This window comes from Saccopteryx bilineata, chromosome 5 (assembly GCF_036850765.1).
Source record: "Saccopteryx bilineata isolate mSacBil1 chromosome 5, mSacBil1_pri_phased_curated, whole genome shotgun sequence".
NCBI lineage: Eukaryota > Metazoa > Chordata > Mammalia > Chiroptera > Emballonuridae > Saccopteryx > Saccopteryx bilineata.
The window spans coordinates 256977945-256990281 of NC_089494.1; the positions used below are offsets into that span (position 1 = coordinate 256977945).

At 51.8% G+C, this 12337-nt stretch overlaps 1 protein-coding gene across 7 annotated transcripts in view; it reads right to left on the reverse strand.

Annotated features, from left to right (window-relative positions):
- Window positions 1–11814, reverse strand: part of CC2D2A (coiled-coil and C2 domain containing 2A) — a 121071-nt gene extending 109257 nt beyond the window's left edge. For 4 of the 7 annotated variants that reach the window (XM_066280078.1, XM_066280076.1, XM_066280077.1 and 1 more), the window contains exons 1-4: window positions 11528–11814; window positions 5813–5872; window positions 3684–3767; window positions 1500–1629 (exon numbers count right to left, since the gene is read on the reverse strand). In XM_066280078.1, the coding sequence (XP_066136175.1) occupies window positions 1500–1629; window positions 3684–3767; window positions 5813–5851 (253 nt within the window). In that variant the 5' untranslated portion in view covers window positions 5852–5872; window positions 11528–11814. Of the gene's footprint in view, window positions 1–1499; window positions 1630–2819; window positions 2900–3200; window positions 3224–3683; window positions 3768–5812; window positions 5873–11419 lie in introns of those variants that run through there. The other 3 variants (XM_066280075.1, XM_066280080.1, XM_066280079.1) reach the window with 3 other exon arrangements.
- Window positions 11815–12337: the final 523 nt, after the last annotated feature.

The following is a 12337-nucleotide window of genomic DNA, read 5'->3' on the forward strand; positions in this document are numbered from 1 at the left end:
TTGTCGGGCTGGAGCCCAGGGCCACCGCCGCTGCCTTCTGCTCTGCAGGTCTTGCAGCTCCAGCCATGGGGAACCATAACAGCAACTAGTCCTCAGCCCCGGCCTCCCGCCACTGCTGGCTCTCCACAATGTCCAGGGAAATCTGCATCTCATGAACCTGTGAATCCTCCTCCAGCATCTGCTCCAATTCTAGGCGAATCTCGTGAACCTGGTTGGCCTCCTCCTCCAGCTCTTCCTCCAGCTCCAGGGTCAGCATCTCTTTCTCCCACATTTGCTCCAGCTCCTTCCACTGCTCGGTTTGCAGGTCCCCGGCAGCCTGTTCCACAGAGCTCTCGGTTTCCTCACACATGGCTGTAAAAGTCAGCCAGCCTACGGTCCTCAAAAGGACAGCCATGGGGAACCATAAAAGCAACCAGTCCTCTACCACGCACATCAAAGGTGGCAGCTCCATACCGATCTCCGAATCCTGCCACAGACTACGCCAAATGTAAGGCCAGAAGCCAGGGCCACCATCACAGCAGCCTGGCCCATGCAGGTTTGCATTGGATTCGGACAGTCGGTAAAGAAACAATGGAGCCAAAAACTGGTGGGCCATTAGCTTTAATCCTAGCTTGCACCCAGTGGGCAAGTAAAAACACACACTGGGCTCCAAAACCCACTCACATTCAGTGCTCACAAAGCTACTGACTTATCCGAGTTTACTAGAATCAAAGGTTTCTAGCTCACCAGACTTATTCACCTCTGTTCCCCATCTCCTTCCTTCTCTCTGCACAAATTCTGCACTAACTGGCTTCTCCTTCAGCACTCCACCATCTTGGCTGGTTCTCCTGGCCTCCTCCATGTGGCCTTTCTCTGCTCTCCTCTCTAATGCTAATCTCAGGAACTGTGAGAGAGCAAGCTCCTGGTCTGCCCTCATTTTATAGTGTAGAAATCAAAACCTTTAATCCAGTATACAAATAAGGAAGTCTCTGATACAAAGTCACTTATCTGAGGCATAATGGGATTCCTCATGAGAGCACACCACCCCACATCATACAATCAGTCAAGGGTGCGGGGAAAATCTAAGTCTTAAAACTAAGCCTTAGGCTATAACAATCCTGCCTGCTTACAGTCTGTCCCCCACACCCAATACAAACTATAAGCGAGCAAACCTATATATCATATTTAAAAACTTATTTGACCAACACTCTCCTACAACATGGGCTCCTCCTAGAACGTAATCACTCTTCCCCGGAACAACGTGATCTCTCTTGCTTTTAAAACCTTTTGGCGTGAAAGTCCTCCTCCAACACACATTAATATAATCACGCCCATCTCAAGCAAGAAGGGCAACTAATATTATCACCTGGGCGACGGGCTTCCATGGGGGCAGCGCCATCGTTAACAAAGTGAGCATAATATATTTTATCCGCCCAACATCATCTATAAATGGTCAACACGCATGTGAGAGAATGTTGAACATCACTGCTCTTTAGAGCACAGAACCGGGAGACACTTACCACGCGGGCCCCGGCGGGTGGTCATGCTCAGGAGATGCGTGTCAGGGTCAGGGTCTTCTTGTACCGGCTCCTGCTGGCTGTCAGGATGGGACTTTCCAGACACCATGTCCTCGGGACCAGCGCTCCGCAGCTGTGGGTAGAGGGTAGAGGCAGTGACTCCTAGGGCTTTATTCAACTCAGATCCAACCTCAGGATGAGTAGGTCACTTCGACAGGGAGTAGACCTTAATATTGTTCAGATGTAGATAATCATGGTCCCTGACATCTGCATCACTGGGGCCACCCCCCCCCCCCCAAGGAAGCGGTCCCAACCTTGAGTTTCTCTAAGAGGCTTCTCGTGAAACTACCAAGGCATCCCCAAACAAAGTGAGTCCGTTCACCCCCTGGGTGTAATGTATAGGGCTCCCCAAACAAAGTGAGTCCGTTCACCCCCTGGGTGTAATGTATAGGGCTCTGCAAAAACTTGGAGAAAAAAGGGAAGCAGAGAAATCACAACCAAACTATTTGATCCCGACCCCAAGTCATTTGGGAACAGATATTCTGTGTCCCTGGAAACTAAAGGACAAAGAACACCCTCGAGTCTCTTCCCTGAACTGTCGTAGCAGGGTGGGCAGGTGGGTACACGTAACAGTAGAGGCCGTGGTTGAGGGTGGGCCCTTAAGGTCAGACAAAGGCTTGCCTCCAGCTCAGATCTGCTGTGGGACTCTGTGAAGGCTTCCTGACTTTCCAACTTCCTCCCTCCCTTCCTCCCTTCCTCCCTTCCTCCTTCTATTCCCTTCCCTTCCCTTCCCTTCCCTTCCCTTCCCTTCCCTTCCCTTCCCTTCCCTTCCCTTCCCTTTCCTTCTCTCCCTCCCTCCCTCCCTCCCTCCTGTCTCAGTAAAAGAAGGGAAATTAAAGAGCCCATTCACTGAGATGCTGCTATAGACATCAGGCCTTGTGCAAAGCACAATTCAGACTTGAATAAATGGCCTGGGGGAAATCTGAGGCATCTACTTAAAAAATAAAAAATTACCAAGTGATTCTGAAGGTGACCGGGGTTAAGAAACACTACTGTAGATCCCTGGCAGTGCCTGAAGGGCTGCGGTGTGGTCTGTGATCAGGGTGATCAGGGGGCCTGGGTCTGTTACATCACTGAGACACTGCCTAGGAAGTGTGACGTCTGATGCTGGACTCTCCTCTCCATCCCAGTTCCCTCCCAGCCCTGGTCACCACTGTTCATCCTGCCTGTGGCTCTTTATCTAAGAACCTGGCACTTAAAAAAAAATTCTGCCCCGGGCCATTGCCAGGTTCCCCTGCCCCTGGCCACAGAGCTATCCCTCACCCGGTAGGAAGGGGTTACAGCTCCTTGAGTGGCCAGGGGGACCAGCCACGTGGCTGGGCAGCGCCTCCCATCTGCAGAGCCCTCCCCCCCGTGGCTCTGTCTTTAGTTGCAGAAGCAGAAGCCCGCTCCTCTGCCCAGCTCGCCCCAAGGAAAGGGTGCCGGGGAGGGGGGAGCTGAGAGGAGGAGGGATTGTTCCCAGCCTCAGGCTCTCCGGTGTCGTCCCCACCCTCCGACCTCCCCTGCCTCCCTTCAGCAGGGCCCAGTCACGTGGCTGCTGGCTCAAAATGGCGCTGCCCACCCCTCTCTCCAGGGCTGGCATCTCCAGGATTCCAAACACATCGTCCAGGAGGGCTAGGGCTCTTTCCCGGGGACTTCATTTACCTGGAGCAGTTGACCTTGCCCGGACGCGCCCAGCTGAGCAGGGCCACTCCTGCAGAGAGGAGTTCCGAGGAGGGACGGCCACAGCCAGGGAGCCCAGAGCCGGCCTCCCACCGAGACTGAAGGGGAATTCAGGCTTGGAACTGGAGAAGGGGGGGTCCCCAAGATCTGTAATCCTGCACTGCCCTCTATCGCCGGTCTTAGTTTATAGCCTTTGATGACAACACTAGACCAGGCTTTTCCCATCATTTCTCAACTTCTCTTTCAGGGGGTGGGAGGAAGTTAGGGGGAAAACTGTTCCAATACTGACCAGGGTCTCCCTGGGAGTGTCGTCTGTCCCACTCGAGGTGCTACACCCAGCCTGTCCACTACACCTGTGCCCCCCGCGCCCCACGCCCAGAGAAGGGCGTGTGGCCCTCTGTGGGTGCAGGTGGGCTGTTACCCAGCAGCCCAGCCGACAGACCCGTGTCCTTTGTCGCCTCCTACCTGTTTCTTCCTTTTCTGCCTTTGAGCCTTCGAAGCCTTCTTCTTCCTCCCCACCTCCGCATCCTCGTCATTTTCAGCGACCTCCTTTGTTAAAACGCAAACGGAAGAGAATGTCACTTGGTGTGTGTGTGTGTGTATGTTGGGGAAGAATCATGAAGAGAGAAACAAGGGTGTGATTTTTAAGAATTCACATTGCAATCCTGCCCTGGGGTCTCCATCCCCTTAAGCTGAGTGTGAGGGGACCGAAGAGATAGTTGATGTGATCAGAACATCCGTCCGTCCTCATCGACTCTGCTCAAGAAAGGTGTGTCCTTGGAAAGCTGCATCTCAGTGTCAACATTGCAAGGAGAGGATGGGGCTTCCACGGCCCCTGGGCTCCTTCCTGCACAGGACTTTTACTGAGCACGTACTATGTCCTAGGTCCTGGGGACACAGAGACACTCCCTGTTCTCAAAAGTCATGATCTAAGGAGAACAACTAACAAATGAATCTGCCAGGACAGGTGGTCTGGCCCAGATGAAGGACCCTAACACAGGATGACCTCAGAACCATACTACAGGTTGGGCTTCCCCGCTCCCCGATCTTACTGGTAGAGAATTACGACGACACATGGTTAAATCATCATGGAAGTGTTGGTTGATTAAAAGAAAATTTTAGCAGATCTTTTTGAAAAGGGAGAAAGCCTTCAAGATGCAAACTTTGTTTTCTTTTTCCACATTCTGTTTTCTAAAGCTTTTATGCATCAAATGGTAGAGCTGAATGCTCTCAAGACTTCAAGCTTTCAACTTTTCTACTCCGAAAGTTTTTCAAACCGGGGTGCAAGCATTTCTGGGTGTAAAAGAAACTGTAAGATAAAGCTGGAACCTCTTGCTGGTACACCACATCAATTCAGATTTTTCTCTAAAATTGAAAAAATTTTAAATTTTTATAGAGAAAGAAGCTCGGAACCCAAAGCATGGGTTTTTAATGATCTAAGAGTTCAAAGAAATGTCATGCAGTTGGCGGGCTGGCCTCCAATTACACATCAGTGCCCACGGCTGTCTGGGTTAGAGAAAATGTGAACTTCAGAAGATGTGATCGAGGTCCCGCCCAGGGAATGGCATAGAGTGGGCATTTCCTTGGTCCACAAGGCTGATCTCTCTTCTCCTATTCATCCTGTGGGTGCACGCCTCCCGTGGACCTGTCCTCCAGGTGCTCGCCAGGTAGGGAGTGCTCTTAGCTCAGAAACTCACCAACTTAGAATAGATATGCAAGGTTGATAAGATTATTGAAGTGAGCAAGTATGGTTCGTAGGGCAAGCCTAAGTTCTTACTGGCTTAGAATGGATTTATGAGAAATCTAGGTCCTTTTTTGCTTTCCAGTATTGATTTATACATCATTAATGAAAAGCTGTCCAGTAGGACTTCAAATTAGATAGGCTGTAAACTCCATGAGGGCCCAGGGGTCTTTTCACGACTGTCTCCCCAGGGACCAGAGAAACAATACATATTTGTTGCACGCATGAACGAACAAGCACACGGAGAGTGATGTGCTTTTATCCGGGTACCGTGTTCCTTCAGGCTTTTTGAGATACTCTGGAAAACAGCAGGTTGTCTCCATTCCTGCCTCTGTGGTCTCCAGCCACAGCCCCGGAGCCAAGAGAGAGACGCAAGGATTGAGGGGATTAACTTCTCCCCCGTGTGGAGGTCTAAGGGCTCCACATGGGAGACGGCGCTCCTTCTCTGCTCTGTGCAGTGTTTAATGGTGTCTGCACACAGTGGGTTAGAAATCGCAGGACCGCACGAGACAGAGGATCTGAATAGCGGTTGTCATCTATGATCGCTGCCTGCATTCTGAATTTCTTTGGAAATCTGTGTGCTTCAGCAGGGTGGGACCCAGGAGCAGGCGGTACCTTAGAACTGCTGTGTGTCAGAATGCACGACATCACGACAAGTCGATGCCGAACCCGGGACTGCCTTCCTTGCCCCTGCAGCCCCTTCTGCTCCACGCGCTGACACGGCCCCTCTGCAGGCCGGGGCTGGGGGGTTGGTGCTTGTCGCTGGCCTCGCTTCCTCACTCTCAGACACGTGTGACGGACATGCGCTGCCCACACCAGCACAGCCCTCGGGGATAGCTAAGCAACGACTCACCTCTGTCATGATTTTCACCTTTTCTTCCTTGGGATCCATTCTGGCTGTGACGGCTCCTCCCTGACAGGCAGAGAGCAAAGAAGTCAGGCCGTTTGACATCAGGGACACACCTTTCTTACTACGGATAAGTATGAGGCTGACCTTCACGGTCAGGGAAGTGCTTGAACGGAGTAGGTGTTTCGTTTGTTTGCGGGGAATACGCTCCTGCAGACCCAGGACCGGACCGGTGGCCGTGAGCCCCTGGGGAGTAGGAGGGACGCCAGAGCGTCTGTCCCCATCCGCCTGGCGATGAGCCTGGCGCTCCTGGGCGGCAGGTGGGAGCCAAGAAGGAGTTCTGGGCTTGGAGTCAGAAGACCCAGGTTGGAATCCAGCTCCGGGAGATTTCACACCTTCTTCTCTCCGCTCAAATCTCCCTCTTCCCGCTCTTCCTCTCTACGCTTGACCTTGGTTCTCGTTTCACTGAGCAAAGCGGTGAGACCAGATTTCCACATCCCCCTCCCCGTCCCCACTGAATGATGTCGCCTCCCCTGCTTCCGCTTGCTACAGTGACCTGTCCCTGCTCGCTTCTGGGCCAGGGCCCCTGCCCTTCCCTCCTACTCCAGGACCTTGAGCAGGACAATTTCTCCCTTTCACCTGGACAATCATTTCTTCCTGCTCTGTTGGTTCATTGCCCTCTGTGTACAGAGTGCTGTAACTGGCCCCTGCCTTAAAACACACACACACACACACACACACACACACACACACCCTCCCTAGACTTCATGTTTCCTTCTAGCCATTGCTCAACTTTTCCACCCGCTGCAGGAAAGCTCCTCCACCCCTGTCTTTCCAGTCAGTCTCCCGAGCTCAGCACGCCCTGAACTGCTCTGGCCAGGGGCTCCACAGAGAGACAGTTAGTGATGAAAGTGAACCATCACTTTCTTTCTCTCAACCTATTTTCTTTGCTTGGCTTCTGGGACTTGTTCTTTCCTGGTTTCCTTCCTACCTACTGGCTGCTGCTTCTCAAACTCCTGGGCTGCTTCCTCCTCATGACCCGACCCGCCATGGGAGTGCCCTGGGCTCCCCCTGGCCTCTGCTCATAGGGCCTGTACCCCCCATTCTCCGTCCCCCCAGCCCCACCCCACCGTCTCCTCCTGCTGCTTGGCCTTAAACAACATCCACCCGCGTCCTGCTCTTCTCCGAGTTCACATCCTGCGCCCGCGCCTCCCCGGGACTCCCGACTCCAGTGTCTGAGGGCTAGATGGCTGTTGACAGAACACGCTCCGTATGAAGCTCCTTGTCCCGACCCCAGCTCGCTCGTCCTGCCGCTTTCCCTGCTGCAGCAGACAGGAAGGACTCCCTTTTGCTCAGGCTGGAACCTTGGTGCCATTCTGGAATCCGCTCTGACCCTCACGTGACACAGCACGTCCAACGCACCAGACACCCGGCCAGCGCTGCCTTGACATCGGCCAGCGCTGCCTTGACATCGTACCGAGAATCCCGCCACCTCTCCGACCTCCGCTGTTACCCCCCGGCTGAGCACTGTGGTTTCTCGCATAGCCTAGTGGGAGAACCTCCCAACGACTCTAAATCCCGCCTTACTTGCCTGCAGTCTGTTCTCTGCGTTGAAACTGGAATGAATGGTTTAAAATTTAAGTGAGAGCATGTCATTCCTCCACACAAAATCCCCCAAACACTTCCTTGTCTCAACAGGGTAAAATCCAAAATTCTTCCAATGGCCTACAAGGCCCTACCTGATCTGTGCTTGAACCTTCTGGCCTTAGGGCCTTCGCACGTGCTGTTCCATGCAGAGAACTTGTTCTTCTCCCAGATACCTGTGTGGTTTTCTCTCTCTTTCAATCCCTCAAGACCCTGTTCAAATTTCACTTTTATCAGAGAGGTCCTCCCTGAACACTTACGCCACAGTGATAACCTTCCACCCTCATCCTCCTGGGACTCACTACCTGCCTTACAATAAGTTATTTTCCCAGAGTCCTTATCACCGGTCAACTTACACACTTATCCGTGATTGTCTGCCCAGTCCCCAGTAGAATACAAGCTACAAGAAGACCGGGACATTCGTTCATTGTTTTTCCCCAAAGTCTAGGTCCATGGCACATGGTAGACACTCAATGAAGAATTTTTCTTGGAATGACTGAATCACTATGGGCTGTGTCTCCACACCCACATTGTGGGGCCCTTCAGAGCTTCACTGTCCTCTCTGGGCTGCTGTGAGCATTACATGAGCCCCTGGGGAGAAATATCAGGGCTGAGAAGCCCTCCCTGATGTCCCTGGAAGCCAAATCTGAAGTGAGACTTGGTCATGTAAGCGGCCCATCTAAGGCGTTCAGGGTTTCATGGACCCCGGTGGGGAATGAAAAGGAAATAAGGCCCTGGCCGGTTGGCTCAATGGTAGAGTCCCAGGTTCGATTCCCGGCCAGGGCACACAGGAGAAGCGCCCATCTGCTTCTCCACCCCTCCCCCTCTCCTTCCTCTCTGTCTCTCTCTTCCCCTCCCGCAGCCAAGGCTCCATTGGAGCAAAAGATGGCCCGGGCGCTGAGGATGGCTCCTTGGCCTCTGCCCCAGGCACTAGAGTGGCTCTGGTCATGACAGAGCGATGCCCCGGATGGGCATAGTGTTGCCCCCTGGTGGGCGTACCGGGTGGATCCCGGTCAGGTGCATGCGGGAGTCTGTCTGACTGCCTCCCTGTTTCCAGCTTCAGAGGAATACAGAAAAAAAAAAGGAAATAAAGCGCCTGAACCCCATTGTCTCCCACCCAGACCTCCTTACAGGCTGCGAAGGACAGAGGAGGGGCTGAGGACGGAAGCTGAGAAAGCCAAGGCGGGAGGAGGTAGGTACTCCAGAGGGCGCAGCGGCAGAGAAGGGAAACAAAATTCTGAGGGACCCGCCGTGCTCTGATAAACAACTCTGGCGATCATGAACTAGAGAAAAAACAACGGCGACGTATTTTAGGAACTAAAAAAAAGATTCTCCATAAATTAAAAAATGTTATGTATGAAAGAAAAGAATAGAAAATGAAAAATGTAATGGGGTTGATTTTTTTTTCCTTCTCATTCTTTCCTGATCATTACCTTTGAATGAGTTTCTAGGGAAATCAAATGACATCAACATTTATTTATTTATTTAAGGAACACTCCTGCTAAGAAAAGATAAATCAATACTGCCCAACTTTAACATACAGCTTGTCAGCAGATGCACTAGTGCTTCTTAATCCATTTCCCCCGGCAGTGTCAGAATAAAAGCCGTGATTTACTGCAGACCGCTGTGGCTCTCTCTGTGGATGCGTGCTCTCACTCGGTCTCCAGGCAACCCTCCCAGCAAGCAGAGAAGTCCTGTCTCAGCTTACGCATAGGGAAACTGAGGCTTCCTCTGCGGCTAACCTCTGACAGCTCACATGATTTGCCCAAGAGTCTAGTTACTAAGTGTCACATTCAGAGTTTGACTCCAAGCCTACTCCAGAGTCTTCCCTGCATATTCCTCTATGTCTCTGTCTCACCATTTAATTCTTTTTTTTCTTTTCATTTTTCCGAAGCTGGAAACGGGGAGGCAGTCAGACAGACTCCCGCATGCGCCCGACCGGGATCCACCCAGCACGCCCACCAGGGGGCGATGCTCTGCCCATCTGGGGTATCGCTCTGTTGCAACCAGAGCCATTCTAGCGCCTGAGGCAGAGGTCACAGAGCCATCCCCAGCTCCTGGGCCATCTTTGCTCCAATGGAGCCTCGGCTGCGGGAGGGGAAGAGAGAGACAGAGAGGAAGGAAAGGGGAGGGGTGGGGAAGAAGATGGGCCCTTCTCCTGTGTGCCCTGGCTGGGAATCGAACCCGGAACTCCTGCACGCCAGGCCGACGCTCTACCACTGAGCCAACCGGTCAGGGCCTTTTTTTTTTTAAACAATGGTATCAGTAAGTGTTCTGCTTGCCCACGATTCTGGAAATATTTACAGTTGAGGACGGGGGAGCCTTGCCCCAATGAGAAAGGGCTTTGGCTTTGTGAGGTGAACGATTTATTTAACTCATTCTAGAAAACCAAACACAGTTTTGAAGGAAAGTACTGATACCTTTATCTAGACAAATCTTTAGGGGGCCTCAGAGATCAGAGTCATAAGAGAACCCCGCGACAAATTCCGCAGGCAGCGAGGAGAAAGGGGTGACGGTGTAGGAGAAGGGCAGCACGGTCTGCGTCTCACCCTGGCTGCTTGAAAGAAACTAATACAACCTGTGCATCCTACTGTAGAACAGCGAGAGGGGGTTCGCAGAAAGAGTGAGGGCCTTGTAAAATGTCATACGGACCTGAGTTCAAATCCCACCTCTGCTCATCAGCAGTGCGTTCTTGGAGCAACGCCTTCACCCCTCAGAGATCCATTTCTGTCTCCGTGAAGGTGTGCTCATAACTCCTACCGCAGTGGGCGATTATTTTATAAGGGTTACAGGAGGAAGTGTGTGCAGTGGGATGCCCAGCACACAGTAGGAGGTTTCCTTTCTGTTTCCACTGATGGTGGTCTGAAGCCTTACACACACACACACACACACACACACACACACACACACACACACACGAGTGTTTTCGCCCTGAGTGCAGTGCTTGTTTTTCGTCCCATCCTGTTAGAGCTGGAGCCTGGAGCCCAAAAGGTGCCACCTGCACCCTTTTTGAATTCATTAGCTAATTTTATAAGTTATTCCAGCCATAGCTTCCTGAAGTATAAGGTTAGTGACAAACAGCTTTAGAGAATCATTTAATCAGCTTATAGAACACATACCACCTTCAAGAAATGCCTATAGATATTTGAGCTGCACTGTGTTACATGCCCCGGGCACTGACTTGATGCCCTCCCTGGAGGGGTCCCGCCCCACTCTAAGCACTTTAGTCCCTTTCATAAGTCTCTCCTGGCAGCAAGCTCATTGCACTAATACCTGTTTACAGGTCTGTCTTCCTACTACACTCTGAGCTTCAGACCTGGCCTCATTCACTTTTGTACACTTTAAACATCAGCCCAGTGCCTGGTGCACTGTTAATGCTCAACTGATGTTTGAATGGATGACTCTGTCAATGAGCTCTACGGGATGGATACAGAGACACACTTAATTCTGGCGCTGAGTTTATTGCAGACGTTATAAGAAAATTTACTAACATACAAGTATTTCGCCTTAGATTTTACTAGCTGTTCATAGCGCCTCTTTGCACTGGATGGAAACGCTCAGTTTAAATCGCTGCCAGTCAATTTTCTTGTGGTTTCTTAGGGGGGAACAGCAGCAATCCTCAGCCCTCTGTCTGCCGCGGCCCCTTCTCTGTCTAATGCCAAGGAAAGGGAAGCTTGCCACAACTACTACGTAGCCCTTTGAACCAACTCGAGCTAAAAGGCCCGGAAAGACAACATGAAGTAAATGTTTCCGGCAGACTGGCATGCAACAGGCCGGCCTGGGAGTCCAGGATGGAGGCAGAGTGACTGTCTGGGTCAGGAGCTGACCCAGGGGCTGTAATGAGCTGACTTAACGTTTCTGCAAACCAAACTCCAGGCGGCAGCCCTAATCAAAGCAGCAGAATGGATAGTGCTCAATGTTTCAATCCCAGCAAGCAATACATGGGTACTAACGATGAGAAGCCCTCACCTGACCATTCACAAAGTTTGCTCAGGGTCCCCGGGGGAGAGGCTGAACTCCAAGGCAGGGGACGGAGAGCAGGCTGCAGCCTGGCTCCCAGAGGAGGAACGGATTTACCTTCCAAACTTTACAAAGGCATCTGGGAGAGTCCGCTCTCTGGGATGAAGGGGAAGTGGAGAGAGACCGGTCTTACTGTCGAAAATCTTCTAAGAGTCCACAGGAAAAGGCTGAGTGTTGGGGCGGTCCCTGGGCGGCTCCCTGGGAAGCTTTAGCCATGTCTGCAGCAAAAACATCCACTTAGCAACCCGTTCCTAAGGAAGGTCACTGGCTTTTTTTTTTTCTTTTAAAGCAACAGGTTACTCATTGTAGTGGAACAGAAATGCTGAGCAGCAGCGGCCCATAGGGCAAGGACAAAGAGAAATCAACGAGGGGGAGGAGCTGGCAGAAATTAGGTCAAGCCTTAAGAGCTGCAGGCTCCCTCACGTCCTGAGGTCACTGTGCACTATGGCAAAAGCCAGGCGGTGCTCGGAGGCAGGCGGTTTGGAATCATCAAAGGTCCTCATTTCAGGGTGAGGACTTCTTCTTTGTAGCAAAGGCCCCTACAGGTGCTTGGGACCCAGGGAGCACTGCTCAGAGAGTTGCCCAGTGAAATGGGGGAGACTGAATGTACAGAATTCATCTCTGCTTAGCCTCTGAATCTGACTGAGATTGCTGGAGAGAGTATAAATGTTTTGGCTCAAAAAAAGCAGAGAGGATGAGAGCAGAGGCAGCACGGATGAAAGAGTATGGAATGAATGACCAAACAAAGCCACACGCCAAGTACGAATGTGTGTGTGTGTGTCTGTGTGTGTATGTGTACCTGTGTGTGCATGTGTGTCTGTGTGTGCATGTATGCCTGTGTGTGCCTGTGTGTGTATATATGTACCT